The sequence below is a fragment of the Anopheles coustani genome, chromosome 3, assembly GCF_943734705.1.
Source record: "Anopheles coustani chromosome 3, idAnoCousDA_361_x.2, whole genome shotgun sequence".
Taxonomy (NCBI): Eukaryota; Metazoa; Arthropoda; class Insecta; order Diptera; family Culicidae; genus Anopheles; species Anopheles coustani.
Genome location: NC_071288.1, coordinates 40223346 through 40236296, shown reverse-complemented (window position 1 = coordinate 40236296; position 12951 = coordinate 40223346). Strand labels below are relative to the sequence as shown.

Sequence of the window (12951 nt, the reverse complement as noted above, 5' to 3'; positions counted from 1 at the left end):
TCATTCGTCGAAATGTGGTCGAAATTCTACCCTACCTACGGCACGGTAAAATGAAAATCCACGTGGAATGAATCCGTGCTGATAAGGTTGTGACGGGCTGTCGTGAATTTTGGGATGCGTGTAGCAGTGAGCGATCGCGTTGAGTTCAGAATTTTGCCTAACCCGCTCCAGGACACCAACACTGTACTGAACTGTATTTGGTGGAGTTTTTTCGTTTAAGAGGAACGAAACATTTCTGGCCTAGGATGGCTTTTGGCGTGTAGCTTTTCGTTTTTGACGCCATCGGGATTGATTGAGTTAAGATTTTTGAGAGGTTTTCTATCGACTTCAAACAAATGATTTTCAGATGAAGTTTGGAAGTAGAGTGAAAGTTTTTGTGAATTTCAATTGCAATGGATATGAAATATCGCGAAATTGATAAATTTCCTTTATAGACGAATTGAATTTATTCTGCTGGTAACTCGAGCATCTACACTTGAGAAAATTTCCTGGTACTCTCTAATATCATAAGTTCTACACACATTTTTTTTTTTTTTTAATTTTAGAGATTTTGACCTATTCGGTCATTCATCTCTATGTTCTACACACATATCTCCATCAAATACGTATGCCCCCGTAGATGGCTTCGGTGACAGTCGTTGACACAGATATTTCCGGCACGGTCCAAAGTGTCAGACCTTGAGTGTATCGATTTTAATCAATTACGCCCCTTAGTCAAACATCAATCGAAAACGCAACGCAAACGGGAGAAGCTGTCGTTCGGCACCTGTACGATATTTGTTTTTCTCCGCCCTCCAGCAAGTAGGGAAACATCGGTTCTACCGGGCGAAAGAACGCACAAACGTTCAGTTATTATGAGAACCTTGACGAACCAGCTGCCTGATCCAATCAGCCCGTCAGCACACTGCGTTGTAGCGGTGCCTGGCGCCCTTAGTGGCGGCCCCAAATGGAACGAAAGCAAACGCAAACAACATGACCTACCTGCTAGGCGCGCCCGCGAGTAACGTGCCAAGATTGGATTCGTTTGACATTCGATCTTTGGTCGAGCCCAAATACCCTGGTTCCCGGAATTATTTCCGTATGTATTTCTCCCGGTTTGTTTTTCTACGATTTTGCTCCCAGTTAGTGGCCATGGTTCGTCTTTTCTGTTCCATTTATATTTGGTTTATCAACTTTTCCACTGGCTTTTTTTTAGCGAGGCGTGGAAAACAAATAGAAATGAATCGAATGTACTCTTCGCGATTGCCATTGTGGGATTGGTTTGGTTTTGCTTGCGATGTTCATTCGTGGTGTTGACTTTTACTTGTTGGTATTTAGTTAAAAATATTTACCAAATACTAGATTGAATTCAAGTCGGCTTGCAGAAGATTTATTTGTTTTTACCAAAAAGAAGAACATCTTCAATAAAAACATCGTATGTCGTTAGGTGTACTCTATGCTTACAATTTTTCAATTTGTTTTATAAAATTTATGAAAAGTCTCTTGTTTTCACACGGCAAGCAATAATAAAGAAATGCTCAAAGTATGGAATTCGGAAAAAAGGTCCAGAAAATAATAATCGTACCACCACACAGAGCTCCAAGCCACATGCTACGTTTATTCTGCAAATTCCCATCCGCGGGAAAACTGATCATTTACTTCGATCCACTCATGTTGGCAGTACGAGTCATGGAAATAAAATCCGGCATCAAATGCATTCCACATGCAGGAGCTCCCGCGGTTTCGGGGCGTATTCTAGCAGCATGTGTGATGGCCAAGCAGTCATTGCCCAGGAACCGGCAGGGAAATCTATTTACTTTTCCCCAACCTGGACAAAACCGAGTGCAATCGATGGGACATTTTCCTGCTAGTTCTCGCATGTAAGGAATTCTTTGGGCGAATGAATCGGAAGGTTTCCCGATCCGGGTTCCAAGTTGGAGAAGATGGGAAAGTAGGTTTCGTAAAATCCGACATGCAACAGATAAAAGGACGAGGGAAAATTGAAAAGTGCAAGAGTTGATGCAGAAAAGGAGCAGAGGACAACTGGAACTTTCGCCATCTCTTCGCATTCGTATGGTTTCGATCGGTGCTGGATCGCTTCGGGAGATTGATAAACTCATGGCCCGACCTTCGGATCCTGGAATGGAGGAATTGCACAGGCCTCATACCTAAGCCTTTTACCGGCTGGCGACACATTTTAAATCTCATGGAAAAAAACACATAACGACATGCACATTGGCAGGCGCACAGGAAGCTGTCTTGACTGGCACCGCACATCGTCATTGACTGCCGCCATCTTTCTGGCACTGAACGGCTGAACTTAGCTCGATTTTCACAGCTTTCCCGAAGTGCGCGAACGGTGGTGGCACATACGGACAAAGCGGCCACGGTAGGACCGTCTGACATTGGCTTAGGATCGGCAGGAGAAGCAGTGGACAGACACACACACACACACACACTCGCGGAGCACAGACTGGGAAGTACCGGGCGGAAATATTTCATTTAAAATCCAATAAGAAAATATTTATACGACCCAGTTTTGCCATTCCGTGGATGGTTGCATGGCTAGCGAGCGAGCGTTGGTATTATGGCAGTGTCCTGATGCTGCCCGTGGCGTCCTGTGTGTTTTTTGCTCCACCTCCGAAACGGATTTCCCCATCTTGTGTCATATTTGCTGCTGGAAATATTTGCAGCAAAAAAAAAACACACACACACACACATTCAAAAATGCCGTGCAGCGGGAAAGTCACCCGGCGCACAGTGGTATCGTTCGATCCAATTTAGTGATTTGACGACTTTCGGAAGGCATCCGTTTTGCGTCCGCTTTAGCCCATACGGGGCGCAGTTTTCTGAGCGCAAGTGAAATTTCGTGTTTAATATTTTGTTCGGGGGCATTCCGCACGGGAAACATTCGATCCTTGAATCGATGTCTCGAATGTGGGCGCTAGTGATCCATGTGGATGCGGGAATCACAGATTCCATACGCTTGCAAGCGTTAGATATTTCTTTTATTCAATTGCCTTTTTGGTGCGAAATTTCTGATTGCCGACACCTTCTTTGTCCCGGCGTGTACGATTCATGACGGAAAAAGGCGGATACTTCTGGCAAGTATCAGCAAAATCAGCACAAACATGTTTTATCCTTTCTTGTACTTTAATGAGAAGAGCAAGCAATGGAAAAATGATGATAAAAATCTGCGCAAACAGTGATACTTTTTCGTTTTTTATAGGCGATTTTCTTCTATCGCTATTGATATTATTTACATTATTATTCTACTTAAATTTATTTCTACGTTGAAGTTTATTAATATTTTAACTTTAAAACTGATTATCCAACACCTCATTTCACGCTCTGATTCGAGAGGTTGCTCATAAACGAGAAGTAAACAATGGGCAAAAACGTTTAAAATGTAAAAATTTCGATACAAACAGTGTAGACACGTGACATTAAAATGTATGCTGCCTTACTTATGCCACTACAAACTAAACGTCATTTACTTCGCTTGTTTGAGTTGGTTTTTGTAAAATCATGCCGATCGACCCAAATCATTTTGACCGATGTAAGCGTTACCTTGAACTATTTCTTCGCGCATCTAGCTTTCACAACTGAGTTTTTGCGCAAAACTTTGCTTTAAACAGGTACGACGTGATAAAGGATCAAACTGGTTTCACTTATGAGAGCAAGGAAAACATAAACTATTATGACGTTTCCACTCAACCTGGTTCTAGCAGGCCGTAGACAAAACATGACGGCATAGGTTCATCCTCTTTTCATACCTCGAACCCGGTAGAATGTAAAGTAAATAGACAACTTTTCAAGGGCTCCCAGCTAGAGAACTTTAGCGAGCAAATACCGTTGCGCAGTGGTATTTTATTTCCCCAGCATTTTCCTCTACGGGCTGAACGACTCGCTCGAGCGTGAATGGTGTATGAAAGTGAAACTTATCTTGGCTAACCTTTTTCGAAATTAGTTTCTTCTACCTGTCGCTTCCTCCCACCCACCGGCCCGGCCCCAGCTATTAGACGCTAGGTACTGGTCCAACGACCGATCCGAGTCGGTTGGTATCTTCCACGGCCGAGACGGTACCAATTTGCCATTTGGGACTAAATTAACATACACGAACTTATGAATGGGTTCTCCCCCCCCGTTTCCAATGGTTGACCTTAGGCGAAAGACACTCATTTGGTGAGGACCAAGGGTGGAGGAGAAATTCTGGTCTGGGCGAAGGCCGGTGGGTAGGCAAGGCAGATTGCACTGGCTTAATGGCGTTGTCGCTCGGAGGATGTGCTCTCGGTTCGCGGCTTGAGATGGAGGGTAATGCTGAAAAACTTGGCCACAAAATCCATTAATTACCGTCGCAATCTTAACTTCACAGTGTTTGGACCGGATTTTCTAACAACTTTATTTCGTTTTTTTTCCCTTTTCTCTTCTCTCCCCCATTCCGTCACACCACTTCGTCACCCGGCGCCAGGATCGGACGGGGCTGAGCAATGGTTTGGACATGCGCTCGCTGGAGCACTGCCTCAGTGACATCATGCGGAACGTGGGTGAGGCCTCGCAGCCGGATCATCTGAAAGGTAAGTCCGCTCATCCGTGAGCCCCACAATTGAATCACCGCTCGTCGGCACCGAGCGTTCGCAAAGTTTCACCGGCCCGGGTAATAGTGCTGTCATAGGAAACTTTTATGCTTTTCACACTTTGATTCACAATTATTTCGTGAAGACCGTTTAAGAAGCGGCCGGCACCTGCGCCGGTTTTGCGGAGGCACACACATTTCCCAGTAATCTTCAATCGTTTCGCATTGCGAGGTATGTTTGCCATCCAGTTTGAGGGCCATTACCATAGGATACTTGACGCTAACCCTGCTCAAACTTAACCACCTTCCGGCGTGCTGACCCGAGCCTGTGGCAAACGTGGGCGGACGGGTAGGGTTTTCGGGTTCGCGTTGCCCGTACGGTTGTGGGTACTTTTTTTTATGAGCGAAAAATTTAATTAAGATTGGATAGGCCTTTATGACAGGGACTGTCGGGGAAAGAAAACGGAACCCTTGTGCCGTATCGATCGTGCGTCATACACTCCGCTCGGCCTCAGTCATCCGTGAGCTTTTTCATTTCTTTTTTCCCGCCCTTTCCCGTCGATGATATGTTGGGACGAGTTCTGAGAGACGGTTCTTTATTTTTCTTTCACTCGGAACCTTTCCTCACTCCATACATCAGCCATTTCCCTTCCCCAAGGGGGCTTGGGCCATCTTTGCTGCCTCCATCCCCAGCCAAGAGCTAGTGGAGACGGTCTGCTTACTGGCCGGGCATGCCGGGCTACGATGTCCTGCGAGGAAGATTTATGGTTCGCCCATCGGCAGATCGAGCAGATGGACGAAGAGAGAGAGAGAGAGAAAGAGCCTTGTAAGAGATTATTGAAATTTCTTAACGATCGGAACGTAGAACATTTTTAATCATCTGGTTTTTGGTGAGGTTTTAGCTATTTTCACTGCCGCCTTTATTTTGAGGGGAAGCAAAACTAACACGACAAGGGAAGGGAAACCAAAAAAAAACAGCGGTTGCAACGAAAGAACCAAGAAGCGCTGAGTTTGGGGATGTTAATCTGTGGAGCGGTTTGGAATGTTAATCATCTAATATTTTATGGCTTTGCTCTTTGGCCGCACGACCGATCTATTGGTTGGTAGTATGAATCAAGTGTGAGTTCCAGCGATCTGAAAACGTGTATGGTACACACTTGTGTGATGAAAAATGGTTCACCGATGGACAAGGTTGTGGAATTCAAATTAAGGAATTTTTGTTTTAATTTACTTCGAATTCCTCTGAGGTTTTTTTCAAAGTTGTGTGAGGCTTGACTGGATATTGAATTTGATATTTCTTGCCGGAAATCAATTAATATTCGGAGCTTACAGCAATTATTTTTTCTTATTTAAACTTGTAACCGTTTGGCAGTAACTTACTACTATCGTTTATAGCTACACGGTAATATGTGTGGCCGCATCTCAATGTAATAAGGAGCAAGGAATAACGGATGGTGCTACAAACTTGCAGCATTCTTGGCTCCCGTTAAAACAATCCCAGCACGCATCCAACGTTTCCCGATTGGCTCTACCTTGCACGAACCGTCGCTAGTAGGGGCAAGTTCAGGGCCTAGCCTCAACGGAAGCCGGCTTGTGTTGCCACTGCCAAAACATACATCATGCCGGAGTGCGAACAGTTGGAGGCAACATTTCCCGCAACACGCGTACTTCGACACTTCCGCTTACAATCGTCCTAATTTGTGCTCGCGCTCGCCTCTTCGGTGTGCAAGGTCTGCAAATGCATGCCGCTCGCCAACTCTGCATTGCGGTGGCTCCGTTAACGACGTCTAGTGTGCCGGCGAAAATGACGAACGTGTGCACAGTGTGCAGCTGACATGGTATGGGACAGTGGAAATTTACACCAGACTGTCGTTGGAAGCGGCATTGAGAACGGTTTCTGATGTGTGCTACGATGGTAGTTTTGCTTCCACGTTCGCTCTTAGATGTAAACCCTTTTACTTAAGCGATTTATAGAGAAAGAATATAATTTAAATGATGTTTTAAGCTAGTAATTAGCACAAGATCTGATGGAAAATGATGTAGTCTCTTTGTGCGTTTAAAAGAAAACAGAAAACTGGTTTATTTTGTAAGGATTTTTGAACCAAAGAATACATATTTTGACCTATTTCACTTAAGCACTTGACATGGAGCATACATAAATCCCAGAAGAAAAAGCGGGAGAGAATGCATAAATAAGACGCCACGGGTGGCATTGTTTTTTCCGTTGAGATTTACTAATAAGCTCATTTTATAAAGTTGCATTTGAACTTGCTAGTTCAAACAATCCTAAGTTCACTATTTTGTATTGTATTAAGTGTCGTGTTGTGTTAAGATTTGAATCCAATAAATGCAACAAAACGCAACACATGATTTAAAATCCTTCTAAATATTCATTCAAATCAAAATCAATTCAAAAATCATTCAAATCATATTCTAAAATAAAACGGTTCCTAATTATTGTAAATAAATGGAAAAGCACAAAAATTGTTCTGGATAAACTACTAGCCTCAAGTCGTAGAAAGAAGTACTGTGAAAAATCCGGGTTTCAGCATTCATATTTCTTTTTACAATCTATGAATCGGATATCCAAGAAATAATCAACTTTAAAACAAGGGAATGATTTAACATTTGAAAACATTTGAAAATTACTAAGCTTTTGTGGCTTATTTTATGATGTAGGTTTAAACGAAACAACTCCATTAGAAAATCGCAGCCTTACTTCAAAGGTTTTCTAGCTGCAAAGAGCAATGGGAAATGTGAAGCTTACATCGTTGCCTCTGAACACGTGCTAGAAGAATTTGAATAAAAAAATTGACACTTAAGTAGGCACACCGTACACGGTATGCTGCCAGTTTCCTGATCCACCGTGTCTGGAAATGGCAGAACAAAAATAAACGGTTTAAAATCAAAGAACATCCTATTAATATGCATGGGAAATTTTTTCACTCAGCATCAAAGTGACGGAGACTCCCGTGTGGCATTTCCGCCACCTAGGGTAGGGAGGAATGCTCCAATCCTACGACTACGAACATCGCCGTTTGGCCGTGCTTGGCCACCGTCTTCCGAACTCGATTCAGCTTCGATTTTCCACCAGCTCAGACGGTAGAGATTGAATTCCGTATCACACCGGCTGTCTTTGGGGATTTGGATGCCGTTTGGCTCGACGGTGTACGTCGTTCGCACTGTCCCGCCGGCGTCTATGTGGCCGTAGGCTGCGTTACGATTTTCTCTTTTGGGGAAAATTTGAATTATTCCACACGTCGTCATCGACGACGTCGTCGCTGGAGCTGTCATCGTGGGGACGCCATCAAGGCCACTTTTCGCACGGCGGCGTCCGATGGCGAGATGGAACGAGAAAAAACGAAAAATAAAAAAGTCCATCCTCGCGCATGATGCCACTGCGATGTGCGTGAGGAAAATCTATCACCCGAGCCGAGTGCGCTATCTGTTCGCCATTTCCACCGACGAACCGACACATTTGGCCGAGACGCTGATGGACACGGAAGACGCATCGTTCAGTAATAACCTTTTGCCGATGAATCTGTGATTGAGTGTGAGTTGATCGAATTTCGACACTAACATGGTCGGGCGTGACGCCGGACGTGCCTCGAAGTCGGCGCTGTTGACGAGACGAGATGGTGGACGAATGTGAAACGCTTTCCATATATTTCCGTACTATTGTCGTGTGAATTTCCGGGAGCATGAATGGCACGCGAGGGGGCATGATAAGGAGTGAAGGAAATTATGTTTTCTTTCCCGGGCAAAATCCGTACCCCACTTGGGTTGCATTTGTCTTGCATGTGTGTGTGTATGGGTGGGTTTTTTTTCGTTCAGTTCTTTACATCTTCCCTCCACTAGCGCCCGATTGGGATAAATGGTTACCGAGCACCAATGGTCGGGAGGTGCGATAAATTTTCCAAAACTAATCGAAACCTTCACTGTTGGGGCCCGGTTCGCCCGGAGTGCCATTGTGTGGCCCACGACGCCGAAGTTACAAATAACCCCCAATGAAATGATACCCATAACTAGTGCGCCGAAATGAACTTTGTCGGTTTTCGGTCGGAGTGTATTGTGGCCGGACACGCCATGTTTCCTGCCAGCCGCCCGAAGCTGTCCCGCAGCCGATCCGATCCGGGTGCCGGTTTTGGTGGTTTTTCCTCAGCACAACCAACCGCTGCGTGCTTCACGGGTTCGTTGGTGGAGATGCATTCAGCTCGTAGCCCTCCACCCGAAATATGCAGCCCGGAAGTCCGGCTGGAAGGTTTGCGGGGGTTGACTACGTGCACCAGGAGGAAGGGGGAAGGGAGACAATGCATTCAATGCAGCGCCGTTATTGCCGCTGCACCGCTGGAACCATTAATCATCTTTTCCGTGCGACGGAAAAGACCATCCAGCAATGCGAAGGAAGTGGAATTTCGTCGTTTTGCGAAAAACTTTTGGCAAACGGTGGTCTCGCGTGCTGGCGGTCGTGGTCGTGGTGGAAGAGCGGTTTGATTTTCCCATGGCGCAGCGGTTCGGCACATAAGGCGGTTGCACTTGCTATAGCCCGCTCGGGAAGAAAACGCGGAAAGCGCAATGGGATTGAGAAAAATGGCACGAAATAAGAACTGCGCCTTTCTCTAACCCTCAAAACGATCCCGAAGAGTGGCTTCCGGTTTGAGGTTTTTCGTGGAAAACTTTCTTTCGTAACTGGCAGTACGAAGAGGTGGCAAGTAAACTGGACCACACACACGCCCACGTACAAACATACACGGAGGGGCACGCGTGCCCTCACATGCCACGTTCGTATCGTTCGTGTGTAGGTAATTGTGAACACTTCGGAACGGAACAGCTTGGTAAACGTTTGGTTGTTGTGGCCTGGGTTGCATCACGGGTCCTTCAAGTCGTGTGACAATGGCCACGGCACGCACTTCGCAAAAACTTTCCCGTTGCGGGCTTGCACTCGGGAGGTTTTCCTGGTTTTCAGATATGCACTTTGCTTCGATACAAACGCCTTTGGTTGGTGGTGGTGGTGGTGGCGGTGTAGTGAAAGTTATCCCAAAGAGAGATATCCTTCGGGAGTTTGTAGAAACGAGGGAGAGAAAAGGGAATGAATGCTTTAATGGAAGTCGGAAGGATGCCTTTCGGTTGGAGTGGTTTGGGTTGTATTAAAATTTCCCTCTAGGAACGAAGTTATTTTTATCTGTCACAAAACTTCGATCGAATTCGTGCTGGAGTACGCTTTGAATAAGTTTCTTTTTATACTACCTAACCCTAACTTTTCAAACATTTTGAAATATGCAACAGAACGTTGATTCAATTTACATTGTCTCATAAGCAGGTGTCTGAAAATCTAAACAACTGTTTCTTCAACTATTTAAAATTTTCGCATTGATTTATCCTGCATATAGATTAAATGTCCTGTTCCATCCATCATGGAGACGCCTGGTGGCTGATAACGGTGTAAAAAACTGGAAATCCGGATCGATGGTTACGAAATGTAGGGATATTTTCATTATGATATAATAAAGTTGAGAACAATTCTTAAACAAGTACCACAGAAGCGTTGCCATCGAACGGCAAACAAGGGTAAACGTTGGAATGATAAATAACGATAATTTATCTTTTCAGAACTGAGAATTCAAAAATAGAGTATTCCTTCACAACACTGGAATGGTTTTTAAATAACTAAATGTGTTTCCCTTCTTTATTTACCATTAAAATTGCTGTATGAATTCTTATTAGTTTTGTTTTGTCTGCAGCAATCAACATAAGCAACATTTTTAAGCAAAGAGCTTTGTTAGCCTTCTTTGTTGTAGAACTTTTGTACATTGACTGCGGCTCTGGTTTAGCAGAGCCAGTGTGTGATTTGTACTTTCTTTAGTTTTTTCAAATGACTTCAACCCAAAGGTGCACACAGCAAGGTAAAAGGAAATTAAATATAAGCTGGCATACGTCATTATGAAACAATTCGGCTCTGACCCAGGCACTGAAACTTTTTCTAATCTTCATTCAACGAAATTATTCTTAGATTTTAGTAATGTTCAATGCATATACATCCAAGTGAGAGCTGAAGAAGAAAATTCGTTTTGTTACGTGAACTACCTGCTTTTTTAGTAATCGATACAAAGTCATATTGATTTACTACTCCTTATTAAACTAAACAGTTTTAATTCATATAATTCATGTTGTAGCCTTGGTTTTGTTGCAACACTTTTGGAAATGATTTTGAAAGCAATTACAATAAATGGAGAATGAAGAAATGTGCAAATTAAAACAAGCGAACATAATTATTCTTTGAAACAAATTTAAACAAAAACCAAGCAGAAAAGGTGGAACAAGAAAATGACGGTTAAAGTAGCATGAAATGTGCGTCCTGCTGCATGATTATGCAAATTTATTCGTTTGTTTGTTCTTGCCTACCTTTCCGAAGGAACTGTAACGCACCGCTGGGAACAGTTGGGCAGGCAGGCAGTCTGCTGTATTAAGGCTCAGCAGTAGGTATAAAACACGAACGAAAAACATCGTCGAGAAAATCCGTTTCTTCCGACACCAGGGAAAAAACTTCCGATTGCTAGCTTCCGATAGATTGCAATTAATTAGCAGCCAAGCATGGGCAGCGAAAAGGTCACCTGTCCGAATTACGAGACAGGATAGCGAGCAGCTTGAGACGATGCAAATGAGTTTGCCTCCTGTTTGGACGTATTACTGAGACGACGCGTCCTCGGTCGGCGCTCGTTTGGTTTTCCTGCTCCAAGGGGGGCAAACATCGTGTCACGCTTTTCCGTGGTGGCCAGATTCTGAATCTCTGTATTGCTTGCGGGCAACGTAGCTGAGATTGCGTGCAGCCGAGCAGGAAATTACAATAATTTCGATTTAAATGTTTCGTTGCGTGCCCACCCTGTAACTTGATGAATGCACATCTTGTAGCTTCAAAGAAAGAAGAGACGAAATAAATAAGATGCGTTAGTCTGTTAAAAAAATACAACAATTTTAATTGAATTATAATAACGAATGGTTTCCTTAAAAAACCACGGTTAGAAACTTATAGCTAATTTTTTTCGTACATTTTTCAATAAGAATTATTGAAACGTTACGTATACAAGTTTACAACTGTATACATTACTAACAAAAAACCTGATCCATCAAAACAGATGACAAAACGTACACACTTCTCAGCTGTGATAGCCGAAGTATCCGTTAGCAAGAAAAGTGCAAGAGGGCGGCCAAATTTGCTAAGCCAATCGTCAAGAAATCGATCGACCAACCGACGAGGAAACTTTTCCCTTCTCGTGTTGTTACAGTCGAACGAAGAGAAATGGCGCATGAGGAACAAATTTGAGGCAATTTTCCCGAGCTTTCGCGGCCGAATTCACTGCGCGCATTCCAAGAAGGATCGCCAAACTTTGTAAACTGTTTTTTGACACTGGCTGACTATTGATCGGATTGAGTTCGAACTTTTCGCATTAAGGGTGCGAAAGTGCTTTGGCTTAAGCGATTTCACGGCGGCGTAACAACAAGTTTTACCGATTCAAACTGGTGGAGATGACAGTCGTTCGCTCAGTTAGTTATTCATCGAAAGTGTGTGGATATGAAAGCAGGAGAATATTTGAAAATTAAAATGACAGTCGAATAAGTTTATTCGTATGATCGAAACTTTCTAAAGGTTTTGTTTGGCTTTTCAACCATTGCGGAACCTTCAGTCGTAAAATCCTACTATAGCAACATTGATTAATTATTTCTTTTTCTGCTTCCAGGTACGTGTATCCTATTTATGAGCATTACCCATGAACATACCCAGCACATACTGGATTTGTGAGTTTTTGTATGCTTTAATGTATATTTTCTCTGAAATTATATCGTTGTATACCGAACCTTTTCATTAGATCAACAATTTCTTCTCAACACTGATGATTTCAATGAAAACTATCGAAAACTTGAAACGAACTTCCCAGTTCTGCAGATGAGTCAGACAAAAGTGTGGACCTGGCATAAAACTAATTACCGTCCAATTAGTTGTTTTGCCTCCGTCGTCGATGTCGCCCGAGCATTCGGCACAATCATCTCTTCGTCTGCTACGGCAGTCGAAACGCATCTTTGCTTTCGCATTCGTGCCCGGTTCCCCGATGACAAATGAAAAGCAATCCACTTGATGTTGCATCTGGGTCGCACACCTCTCGTACCCACCTTTCCAGCGTTTGCAGCTGCTCTTCAGCACAAAAGTTGCCGGTATGACGCACCGGAACAAAAAGATGGTTCCCGAAGCGCTCGGCATCATCTTGAAGCATGGTTTGTGGAACTGAAGAAAGCCCATCCCTTGCATTCACACCTGGGAGCCGCCGTTTTTGTTAAGTTGTTTTTAGCAAGCCATGGTTTTCAATGGGGATACTATTTTGATCACACTTTTTCCTCCTCCC

General features: G+C 43.8%; 1 protein-coding gene across 1 annotated transcript in view; it reads left to right on the top strand.

Annotated features, from left to right (window-relative positions):
- Positions 1–12951, top strand: part of LOC131272524 (cytoplasmic polyadenylation element-binding protein 4-like) — a 218446-nt gene that overhangs the window by 37487 nt on the left and 168008 nt on the right. The window contains exon 2 of the mRNA XM_058274281.1: positions 4451–4556. Within this exon, the coding sequence (XP_058130264.1) occupies positions 4451–4556 (106 nt within the window). The remainder of the gene's footprint in view (positions 1–4450; positions 4557–12951) is intronic.